The sequence below is a fragment of the Mangifera indica genome, chromosome 11 (genome assembly GCF_011075055.1).
Source record: "Mangifera indica cultivar Alphonso chromosome 11, CATAS_Mindica_2.1, whole genome shotgun sequence".
Classification (NCBI taxonomy): domain Eukaryota; kingdom Viridiplantae; phylum Streptophyta; class Magnoliopsida; order Sapindales; family Anacardiaceae; genus Mangifera; species Mangifera indica.
The window spans coordinates 7,888,843-7,901,634 of record NC_058147.1 but is presented as its reverse complement, the minus strand read 5'-3'; the positions used below and the strand labels follow the sequence as shown (position 1 = coordinate 7,901,634).

Here is a 12,792-nt window from a genome sequence, read left to right as displayed (position 1 = left end):
AGCAAAATTATCCTTTCACAAAAAAAAAAAAATTAAAAACTAAAGTTTTAACACATTTTCCCCTCTTTCTAGTTTGAAAATCTAATCATTTTCTTTCACTTAAAGTTTGAAAAGTAGTAATTTCACCTCTAGGGTTTTGAAACCATCGCTAGAGATGATAAAGTTCTTGTCTCTAGCTACATTCGTCCTCCCACCGAGGTTGTCTCTCCTTACCAACTTTTTCCTACCTATCAATTAAAGCAATTATCTCTAATGAAGACGAAGTCGTCTTCGTCAGAGTGTCTTCATCTCAAATAGTCTTTGTCCAAGAAAAAGACACTCTGACAAAAATGATTTCATCTTCATCGAAGGAAATCACTACCGTCAATGGGAGAAGATAAATTCGGAGGAAGAGTCAATGCGGTTGGAGAAGACGAATTTCACCGTCTTTGACAATGGTTTCAAAACCCTATGGGTGAAATTGCTACTTATCAAATTTTGGGCGCAGAAAAATTATTAGATTTTCAAATTGAGGGAAAATGCAATAAAACTTTAGTTTTTAAATTTTTTGTTAAATGTCGATTTTGCCATTAATATTAACTACGTTTTTTAACAGAATTTTACTTATAGGTAAGAGTTTGGATTTTTTTAAAATTGAACGGTATAAGTTTGGGATTACACTTAACCTTGGGTGGAAACAAGTCTTTTGGCCATCTATTAACCTAATAAACAATGTTTTGTATACATAATTTTAGTACACAATTTGAGTATCGAGATAATATGTTATCATATGATTGAATATTATTTTATCTTTAATTTAAAATCATTCAATCGTATGATAATACATTATCAATATATTCAAATTATATATTAAAAGTGTGTACGTATAATTTTATTATAAAATTAATTAAGGTTTAAAAAAGTCCCAACTCTAGAAATCTAGGTAAACATGTGAATGATCAATTAATCACCGACAGTTTTAAATTTTTCTGTCTAAAACAAAGACTGACTTTGGTTTTAAATTCATGGAGCCCCAAAACCCTAATTGGTATAGGGCATTCTATGTAGCAAGCATATATTATATATGGTAATGTTTTTTTATCTGTTATTATTATAATAAATAAATAAATAAATAAAAGTAAAGAAGACAAAAGAAGAAAATGCTACATAAAAATGAGGTGCAGGCGCAGCCCAATTATTTTATGAAATCCATTGATATAATAGTAGAAGGATAGGCTTTGGCAATAGCTTTCTACTCCTACAAACAACAAAAAAATGTTTGATATTTGAAGACATATTTTCTGGAATCCTGCTTCAATCTTTAACTCCAAGGCAAAAGATTTTGTTCCCATTATAAAAGCAAAACCATGATTTATGTTTCAAAGTTTTTAAATTATAAAATGCCCCCAACTATATTTCCCATCCAAACTAGAGCGATAATTTTCAATACGATCTGTTAATTCGATACGATATAACATAAAAACATCGTATTAGGATTAAGTTTTTTTTATATATATATAATTTATTTCGGGTTAACTCAACACGATTTGAAATTAAATCAAATAGTATTAGGGTTCACACGAAAGTAACTCTACATGACCCAAATTGACTCAAATATCTTAGAGAAGTGTTATTTTAATAGAATTTGTTAGGGAAAAATTATAAAAATGTTGAAAGACAATATCAATAGTAATTAAAATCTTTACGGATTTTATATAGTTATATATCATATAATTGTAATTACTAACATTATTTTTTATTTTTATTTATATTTTATTTTATTATTAAGTAGTAAGAATGTCATTCGGTTAGTCAGATTATTGATATGCTTTAAAAATCTTAATATGTAATTTTTAGAGCATTTATAAACAAAACAAAATATTAATTGTAGAGCTAACAATTTTTAACATGACACGAAAAAAATTGGGTTAGGGTTAAATTTTTTTGACACAAAATTTATTTCAAATCAACCTGACACGATTCGAAATTAAATTGGATAGTGTTATGGCTCACATAAAAGTAACCTAATACGATATGATACGAATTAACTCGAATGTTTTTGAAAAATGTTACATTAATAGAATTTGTTAGAAATAAAAAAATGAGCAATGTGATGTGTACACACTTTTAACACACAATTTGAGTATACAAATGATGTGTTATTATGTGATTGGGTGTTATTTTATTTTTAATTTAAAATAAGCTAATCACATGATGACACATCATCTGTGTATCTAAATTATATATAAAAAATGTGTATATATAGTTTTAATGATAAATTATATAAATGTTAAAAGATAATATCAACGATAGCTAAAATCTATACAAACTGCATATTGTAATAATTTATGTAATTGTAATTACTCATTTTTTTATTTTTGTTTAAATATTTTATTTTATTTTATTATTAAGTAGTAAGAATGTGATTTGGGTAATTAGATTATTGACACATTTTTAAGGACTTAGTATATAATTTTTAAACTATTTATAAACAAGATAAAATGTCATACTATGTGTTTTATTAATTGCAGGTTCGGGTAATTTGGTGATTAAATTAAAACGGTAAAAACATTTTAAAAATTAAAAACAATAGATAATTTTAGATTGAGTCAGGTCAACTCGAATATGATAGATTAGGTTAGGATTAAAAATTTTTTACACAATTCTAACTTAAGTCAGGTTAGAGTTGAAGATCTTTTCAATAAAACATGAATTGACATGACACAACACAATCCGATGACATGAATTATCAAGTCTATTATATTGTGTGTTTTATTAATAGTAGATTAGAATAATTTGATAGAGAAATTAAATTATTAAAAAAAATTTTGAGAGATATTAATAGTAAGTTGGAATAATTTGATGGAACAATTATGGATTTGAGAATGGTTAAGGCTAAGACTTGGGTTTTGATTTTTTTTTTTAAATTAAAGATAGTGATTTAAATGAAAAATCTTAAAATTAGTCGATGTGTACAAATAATACTACACATGTAAAACAACTGATTCAACAAAGCTGTTTATGCTTGGGCTGGAATAAGTACATGCCTTTTGTTTCTATTGATTTTCCCATTGATTCTAACCTTGAACCAGCATTTATTGGCCTAATAAAATTGATTTCTGATACTCCAAGAGATCAATGGCCTAATACAAGATTCTTAGTCATTGCATCACACATTGTGCACATGCCTTTGCGCAGAGGGCGAAATAAGGGTGTAGGTCCTCTCTTTTCCCAGTTTGAGAGCTTAAAAATGCAAGCTTATGGGTTGATCTGATTCATTTTTTCATTCTCAAATTTGAACCACTTCCAATTCGCACACAAACTTGCTTCATTATCGAAAGGTATAGTGTCAGTTGGAAGGGGCTCTGAATGGGGACTTGCTGAAACAGCGGGTAGTTTCTGCCGGTACTTCTTTGCCATCTCTTCGGCTTCAGAAAATACTCTCTTTCAAAAAGAATATGCAATCATATCAGTTAAGCTCTCCTAAATCAAATAAAGAAGGCATCCCTTATACACAAAAAATAAAATAAGGGTGAAGAAGAAAGCTACATGTACCTCTTTGTTTGATACAAATAGGCCAGGCTCACTTTCAAGGTCAGCAATACTGCAACATAACCAAAATGTTGGTCTCACACAATCAAGTCTTCGGAGTCTTAAATCTCAAATACTACAATAATATTAAAAGAATAAGAGTCCCTTAATAAATACAATAGTAAATCATAAAACCTCGTAATAGTGTACACACATCAAAAAATAATAAACCTAATTGATAGAAATTATTTAATGTAGATAAAGAAGTAATTGGAAATATTAAAGGAGCCTTATGATCAGACGAATTTGATGCTTTTGTTGTCCTTAATATTGAAAACTAACGCACAAAAGGCTATCTTGAAGAATGGGACATCACAATAGATAGTATGAACCAGATGCATACAACAATGTGAAGTAGAACTTATGAATAAGATGGGAATTCAACAAACAAGTATTATTTAACAAGATATTGGATGCATCAAGCATGCATGATAAAGATTCAAAACCAAGCAAGTCATGCGTCAATCACCTGAGAGCTATTTTGTCAGGGAACAGTGACTTCACAACAAGAACTTTGACCTTCTCATCCTCCTTAAGTAAGTCACTAACAGAAGTAACTCGGGTGCGGCTCATATTTGAAACATGAAGCAGTCCACTGAAAATCATTGAAAAAATTAGGACATTTTTTCAACATTAATTCAATAAAGGCAAAAGGACACCAACAGCCAATGTCTAATGAAATTTATGAAAAAGATCAGAATAGCTAAAGCTACTTAGCATTGACCTGCACAGAAAATCATGGGTAAGTATATACTTGATACTTGCATATGACCAGAAAGGGCATGCACATGAAACTTTGACCAACTAAAGGAAAGAATACAGACAATTCTGCAGAATCCTAAAATCATCTTTTACAGCAAAACTTTTATAAGAGAGAAAATTCATTGATTTCAACAGATGCACATTCTAAAATTATGAGGTCCATAGGGCAAAGTACAACATGATTTACACTTTATATTCTTATGTCATTCAGTCATCACCTCTTTTCTTCATTTTTTCCTGATTTGGCAGACCATTTAGTTATAATTTCATCCCATCCAATCAATAGTACTGGGAAATGTTTGAATTTGAAGCATATGTGCACAAAAATTTCACCTAAGGTCAATGTAAGAACCGCTTCTTTTGTTTCTTCACAACTATGTTTTATCCATTTCTCTCAATCAAACCATTTTATATTCCTTTTTGGTGCACAAAATAAACTCCAACAAAGTCAAATTAAACACAACAGCACATGTTTTTCTTTCTTGCCTCATTTTTGACATTCATTATCTAATCTCTCCCTTAAACTTTCCTTTTCCTTTTGTTGGTGCTACATGACACTACGTTCCTATTTTGCAGACAAGTGGATTACCTAACGTTTTATTTTTATTTATTCCAGTCCTCACCGTTTTCATATAAGCTTTGTCTAAATTCATGTTTTCTCAAGTATTTTCTTTAAGCAATGGACTATATATGCTTGCTAACTAAAACGCATTTTCTACTCACCTTCGATTTGTGTCACCTATCCTTATTTGAGCTCCATATGGAAAGATTTTTTTAACAGTTCCATCTAAAAGTGTTCCCTCCTTAAGATGTATCAATGCCTGCAAAATATATGGTAAATTCAGAAGGCCTTCTTTTCTTCCCAAGAAACCAAAGAATACTAAACCAACAGCAAGAGAAAGAACAACATCAGTGCCACACTAAAACTGACCCAAGCTTCCCGCTCACTTAGTATTAAGTCATTAGTGTCTTCATTTATTCGAGTTATTAGCACATTGATTCGGCGCCCCACCTACAATATCAAGAAAACAAATGAAAAATAAATATATAATCAGTTAAAAAGAATCAACTGGAAAATAAACATAAAGAAGGCTTCGAAGTTAAATTTAAAAAATCAGTACAGTTAAGGAGTCCTAGGTAACGTGTTAACTATAAGTGATTTCTTATGAATTTTTAGATAATATAACATAGTGCAACTCTAACATCTGAAGACTGTTAATGTAACATGTATTTCAAAGGGTTTAAATTGATGCATGACAATAATCATTATTCATGGTAAAAGCCTCCCCTGTACATACAAAGATCAAAACCAACCAAGTAGAGTTACATCATAAATGATTCCAAAGAGTTTCAACTAACATTTTCTTTCAACTCAGTGAAGCTGTTAACTCTATTCAGAAGCTCAACTTTGGGAAGGAAAGCTCGTAAACCCTGAAAATATAAATCTGAAAACAATCAACACTTGACAGAGACGTGCATGAAATGAACAAACATACAAAATATAACAACCAACCTCAATTCTTGTAAGAAGACCACCAGTATTCCACTCCGTAATTTTAACCTCGATAGGTTCATTGAGTTGCTTTATCTGTCCAAGTCTTGCAAATTCATCAAAAATACTCCAAATCGCTTGGTAAAATTTGGATTACCAACCAGAAATCATAGCATTTACTGGAACTTTAATGCTTGCAGCTAAAATACTTGCAAAGAGAACTGAAATATATATGCATTTTCATGTAGCAGATAAAAAATATCCAACTATTAATGCTTTGAAATGAAATTGAACTTAAAATACCTCATACAATTTACAACATTCTAAAACAACACATTTTCTATAGAGTATCAATAAAAAGTAATAAACAGCGTTATAAGTTCTGTATCAAATTTAACAAATCCACCAAACCAAACAGAAAAAAGCAAGAAAAGAACCTGCCTCACTCGATGCCAAGCCAACTTTCGAAAAAACCGTCTAGTTGAAAGCAATGGCCGACCACTGAGAGTCCTCCCAAGAACCTCAGCCAACAAAACAGTTCCAGTCTCCACAACAGGCCGTCCCGGCCCTGAGCCCCCACTCATGGCATCATCATTCTTAACAATTCCCATCTTCCCTCGAACCATAAACTCGTCAGCATCCTTCTCCAAATCACATAACAAGAAATCCATCTCTTTTTCATATAAAGGCAACACTTCCTTTGTCAACATTGTACCTAACAAGTCTGCACCAACATTCACATCAAGCCTATTCTCATTGCCAGAAACCACAACACCAACAACAAAGTCACCTCGTTTTGGTTCATAATACTCCACATTAATCTTTTTATCTCCGTCCACATTATCATCCACAATAACATTCTCAGTATCAACTCCCAACTCACTTCCCTTATCTTCCACATCCTCCACTGGCTCTCTAGGCTTAAGGAACTTCAAAAATGGCTTTATAGCCTCTTCTTTATCAGGTTTTTCAACTTCTTTCTCAACTTCAGAAAAAAGCCCGTTATCATCTACAGCTACATGACTAGGCTTATTCAAAAGTTCAAGTTCGTCACTCTCAAAATTTCCATCGCTTTCAATCTTTCCAGACAATTGGGTACTTGAAAAACCATCAAAGCCATCATTCTGAGAGCAAAATCCAATCAGGGCACTTCCCAAAACCCCAAAACTAGACTTAAACAGAAGGGTTTTAGATGACCAAAGTGTGGAAAAGGAGTGAACTTTCAGAGAGGGCTTCTTCTTAACTTCGTTGCAGTGCAGAAAACTGAAATTGTGAAGAAAAGTTAGAGACTTACAATGTTGAAGAGTTTGCATCTTCTCTTACCGTGGGCAACTCATTAGCTTTTGTCCACAGAGAACCATCGCCGCTTCCTGCTTTGCTTTATCTTTCATTTTTTAAGGTAAGAAATGAATCGGGCTTCTTTAATGGGCCTTCCATGGGCTTTTTAGGCCTGATTTAGGTTTAAATAAGCTTTTAGGCCCAAAATATGACTCACAAAAGGGGATCTCAATTTAGGCCTAAGCATTTTAGGACCAAATTGAGAAGCCCATTTGTATCATTTGAAAATCTTTAAAAAGAATTAGTTGAAGTTAGAGTTGGATTCGAATCGAATCGAGCTCAAACTCGAGCTTGGTTTGATTTACATATAACTAAGTTCAGCTTAATTTACATATAGTTGAGCTCGAGCTCGTCAAGCTCGTGAAAGCCAAGCTCGAACTTGGCTTGAATTCGGTTCGGCTCGTTTTTTGTTATTAAACAACATCGTTTTTATACATATTGGTCAAAACGACGTTGTTTTGTATCAAAATTTTTAATTAAAAAATTTGGCAAGCAGCTCAAGCTCGACCGAGCTCTTATAGGGCTGACTCGTTTCAGACTCATTCGAGCTAAGCTTGAGTAGGTTCGGTTCGAGTCCAACCCTAGTTGAAGTTCTATAACATTTATCATAAATTTTCATGAGATTTTTTTTTTGTTTTTTATCTAAATAATCAATTCACTTAAACATATTTTAACTTATTTAAATTAAAGTATTTACTTAAATTTTTAACCGTTTATTTTTTATTTCATAATTTAGTAAGATTTAGTTAAAAATACAAAAACCTATTCTTATACCAAATTTTAACACAACAAAATTATGAGTATCCATAAATAAGTACATATTTAATAAGTGTCATCGAGTAATTAGATGATTTTGAATTAAAGATAAAATAATACTTAATCATATAATAATACATTATATATATATCAAAAAATTGATACATATAATATTACTCATTTTAATAACATAATTTAAACCATTGGAGTTAATTAAAATATGTCTACGTAAAGTGTTTATACATTTAGATGATTAAACCATGTTTTTCATAATATATTAATTATTAGATTAATAAAATTATGTATATACACTTTACGTACACAAATATATATATATATATATATATATATATATATATATATATATATTATTTATTTATTTATTTATTTATTTATTTATTTATTTATATGTGTCATTATATGATTAGATAATTTTAAATTAGAGATAAAATAACATTCAATCATGTGATGATATATATAATATGCATATATTTATATATCCAAAATAAGTGTATATAATATTAATCATATGAGATACATCAATTATGTCCACTATATTTAATTTATTGTAATTTTTTTTTTCTTTTTTCATGAGCTAATCATTATCTTAAATGAAAAAAATACACTATGTGCTTGACTTATGCATGATTTATTTATTTATAACACCTAGATTATAGAAGGTTTGACATTTACTAAAAATTAAGAAATTTTCATTGATTTTATTTAATTTTTTACTAAAATATATCAAAAAAATCGTAATCTTATTTAATAAAAAAATTAAGTTTATTACATTTTCTTTCTTATATTTAAAAAATTTATAATTTTCTCTTTATTCAATGTTTGAAAAGTGACAAATACCCTTTTAGGGTTTGTTTCTCTCATTTCTAGTGTTGATTGGCAGTCTCCTGCCATCAATCATTCTCCCTCTTACCTTATCTCTCCCTTCGGTCTCTCTCCCTTACCTCTTTGGCCTTTTTCAGTCGAGACAAAAACCAAATCATCTTTGTCTCATATGATCTCCCTGCTTCACCTTAAAAAGTTGGTCGATATACGATGACCTCCCTTCTCCATATTTCTTTGTCACCAATGAGGAGATCGATCTCTTATCTTTTTGTTTTCGATGAAAAGATCAATCTCTTAGTCTCAACGAAAAGACCCAATCACATGATGAGTGTGATGGTTGATAATGTCTAATCATGGTGCATTTTCATTCCTACATAAAATATTGCTCTCATTTTATTACTTCATTCACTTGATATTCTATTTTTATAGAATTTTCTCTCAAAAATCTTCGGAGTTTCTACACTTTAGATTTCCAAAAGTTTGTTATATCCTGAAAATAAATATACACCATCTCAAAACTACAAATAAGGAGCAAATATCATTTTAATATAAGTGTATGTTTACATGTCTTAAAGTTCAAACACAAGTTAATCACTTCTTTCTTTCACTATAACAAATATTCAATTTAGAGACGAAATATTTGAGTTTTACTTTTAAGGATTAATTTTTAATTTTTTAACATGAAAATTTTCGTCACCTTTTATCAAATTTGTTATAGTGTTTTTATTTCCCATTATTTATATACTTCAACATCGGTTTATGTTTGTTAATTTCCCCCTTTATTTTTGGGTTTCAGTCATGAATATGCTTTCATGAAGAAATGTGATAAAAAAGGTTGAATTTGATTGATCTATGTTTGTATATTTTTTAAGGGGTATTTGATTTGGAAAATATTTTATAATCAAAATAAAAAATTTCTTTGAAGATAGATTACTTTGAAAATTATTGAATATAAATTATTACTATATTTGATCAAATTCGATAAAACTAGATAAATATAAATAATTATTGTGTTTGGTCAGAGGTAATAAAAGAATGCTAGTATATTATTTTACTTAAATACCATTTGATATAATTATTCTAAAATTTTTTTAATATTATTTGTTATATTAATTGAAAATTAGATTATTTTTACCCAAAACAATTAATAAATAAATATATAGTTGTAATAAAATCAATATTACTTTAGCAATATTTTAATACCTAAAGTGGAGTAGTAATTAGATTAGTTGTTATATTATTTGTCACAACACTATTAATAATAAAAAATTACCTTTTATTTTTTATAAATATAAATAATAAAAAATAGATTATGAGGGAAATCTTTAATCCCTCTTAACCATACATCTATGGATTTAACATTTTCCAATAAAAATAATGGGTGCACTGATAATATTGCAGAAAACCATTTCTTTCCACTTTTAGAAGTTCCACTACTACCGTTTGACTCTAAGGGTCTATTTGGTTGGAAAATTTAAAGATTAACTTGGTAATCTATCTTTTATTATTTCCATTATCTTTTTTTATTTACAAAGTAATAAAAGATTTTAGTAATATTTCATTATTAATGGTAATGTAACAGATAATATAGAAGGTAATCTAATTACCATATTCGCATTAGCTATTATAAGATTACCATGATAATTTTAATTATTATTACTTTTTTATCTTTACTTATTAAATTTTTAAGACAAAATTACCCACAATTTTAATTAAAATAATAAATAATATGAAAAATATTTTTTATATTATATTTCATATAATAAATAAAATAATATATTAATATTCTTTTATTACTTTTAACCAAATACAATAATTATTTATATATACCAATTTTACTAAATATAGTAATAAATTTATATCCAATAATTTTTAATGTAATATATTTTTAAGATAATCTTTCAATTTTAATAATAAAATATTCTCTAAACCAAACATCCTGTAAAATGATCAAAAATATAAAACAAGTCGAGGAGACGACAACTAACAAGACATTCATGTAAAAATAACACTAAAATAACCAACATTGATTTGGAGCATATGGTCACTAGAACTAACCAACCCATTCTACTTTATTTATATGAGTAATATTATGTGCATAAATAATAACGTATTATCATATGATTAAATAGTTAAAAATTAAAGATAAACCAACACTTAATCACAAGAAAATATTTCATTGTTTGTACACATAGTTTTATTATATTTATAAATAATTTTATTTTATCTTATAATAAAAGCCTATGAGATGTCATATCTTGAACTTTTAGAGTGCGTTTGATTTACGTAATATTTTATTACAAAAATTGAAATACCACCTTGAAGATAGATTACATATAAAATTACTGTACATAAATTATTACTATATTTGATAAAATTTTATAAAAATTGATTAACATAAATAATTATTGTGTTTGGTTAGATGTAATATTCATTTTATTATAATTATATCCTTATTTATTGGTTTTTTTAGGATAAACAAATAACATAAAAATATTTTAAAATAATTATACTCAAAGGTATTTAAGTAAAATAAAATAAAAATATTATTTTATTATCTATAATTAAACACAATAATTATTTATATTTATTAATTTTTATCAAATATAGTAATAATTTATATCTAGTAATTTTATATATAATCTATCTTTAAGGTAATATTTCAATTTTGATAATAAAATATTACAAAAACCAATTGCCCCCTTAGTGTTTAAATACTATAGCTTACTTTTATTAGAAATAGTTAAATATAAAAGTGGTTTTCCAATTAAAAAAAAAAATTAATCAACCCATCTAATTTTAAATCGATCAATTTTAAATCTCTTAATTTTTTAAAATTAACTCTGAAAAATAAGAGAAAAAATTATGTATGGTTAGGTGACATATTACTATAAGGTAAATTATTATTATTTTTTAAAATAAAAATCTTATTTAAGTTTTTTAAAAACGGATAAATAAAATTTTTTTTTTTGATAATCAACCCACCAAAAGCAATATTCCTTGAGACGAAGGAACATAAACTTTTCAAGTTTTAGGTGTCTTTGTACATTTGGGATGTCAAGGCGAGTTGTGATTGGGCGGTGCCAATGCACTATGAGATTTAAAGCAAGAATAGAAAGCTCCAAAATCCACGTAGATGCAAGTATGGAACCAAAATTCCCCACGTAGATCACATGGATGGTGGTAACTTAACTAATCTTGTTCCCCCATATTACAACCGTCCATTTGATGCCATCTGTCCGGGTCCCACTCATCTATTTCTCCATCTCGTTCCGAAAAAGGGCATCATCATTAACTTTCCCCCACCGTCATGTTTAAGTAATTCCACCACGTAACCAATAAAAATTTCAATATTGTATTGAAATTTATTTTTTAAATATTTATTTTTACATTTTGTAGACTTACGTGGAGCAAATACACGTACCGATTCACCTCCGTGGTTGTCTAAGTGATGAAAGATCATAAATCATTTGTAAATATTTATGTTTGAGTTATTTCAATATGATATATTAGAATAAAATTTATTTTTAATTTATTCGATTCGTAATTATAGGTTTAGGTAACCTTTTATCGCCAGGTTCATTGGATTAAAAATATAAATATAAATATAAATATATATATAAAACAAATTATATCATCACACTTCGTAGCCTTAGCGCCTAAACAGGTTAAATGTATACTAAATCCCTTCTAACCCCAAATGAACACTGCAATGTTAACATTATCACTCACACCGTGTAATTATGGCTAACAAACGTGATGATGACTCTAATACTAAATAATATAAATTTTAAGAGAATTACACTTTAAAAATTAGTTATTAAGATTGAAAAGTCTAATGTTATTTAAACCTCACATTAGAAATTTATACTTTTTAATATAAAATTCTTGTCGTATATTTTACAATTAGGATCGTAACAAAACTATAATATTTAGAATCAATGTATATGCTCACATTTGCTTTGAATTTTACAAGCATGAAATTATAAGTTGGGCATTATAGTTTATCCATACACATGGGTTGATTTGAC

At 28.1% G+C, this 12,792-nt stretch overlaps 1 protein-coding gene across 2 annotated transcripts; it reads right to left on the bottom strand.

The window, feature by feature from the left end:
* Positions 1–2,923: 2,923 nt before the first annotated feature.
* On the bottom strand, positions 2,924–7,185 carry LOC123228558 (protein PIGMENT DEFECTIVE 338, chloroplastic-like). 2 transcript variants are annotated; one of them, XM_044653961.1, is made up of 8 exons: positions 6,262–7,185; positions 5,846–5,920; positions 5,692–5,763; positions 5,264–5,344; positions 5,056–5,153; positions 4,040–4,165; positions 3,535–3,583; positions 2,924–3,423 (listed from the first exon to the last, which is right to left on the bottom strand). In XM_044653961.1, exons 1-8 carry the CDS (start codon positions 7,135–7,137, stop codon positions 3,238–3,240), a joined length of 1,563 nt encoding a protein of 520 aa, XP_044509896.1. In that variant the 5' UTR covers positions 7,138–7,185; the 3' UTR covers positions 2,924–3,237. The 2 variants fall into 2 exon arrangements, 1 of the variants encoding a protein (XP_044509896.1); XR_006504728.1 differs by having other exon boundaries at positions 3,187–3,423; positions 3,535–3,646.
* Between the last annotated feature and the right edge of the window lie 5,607 nt (positions 7,186–12,792).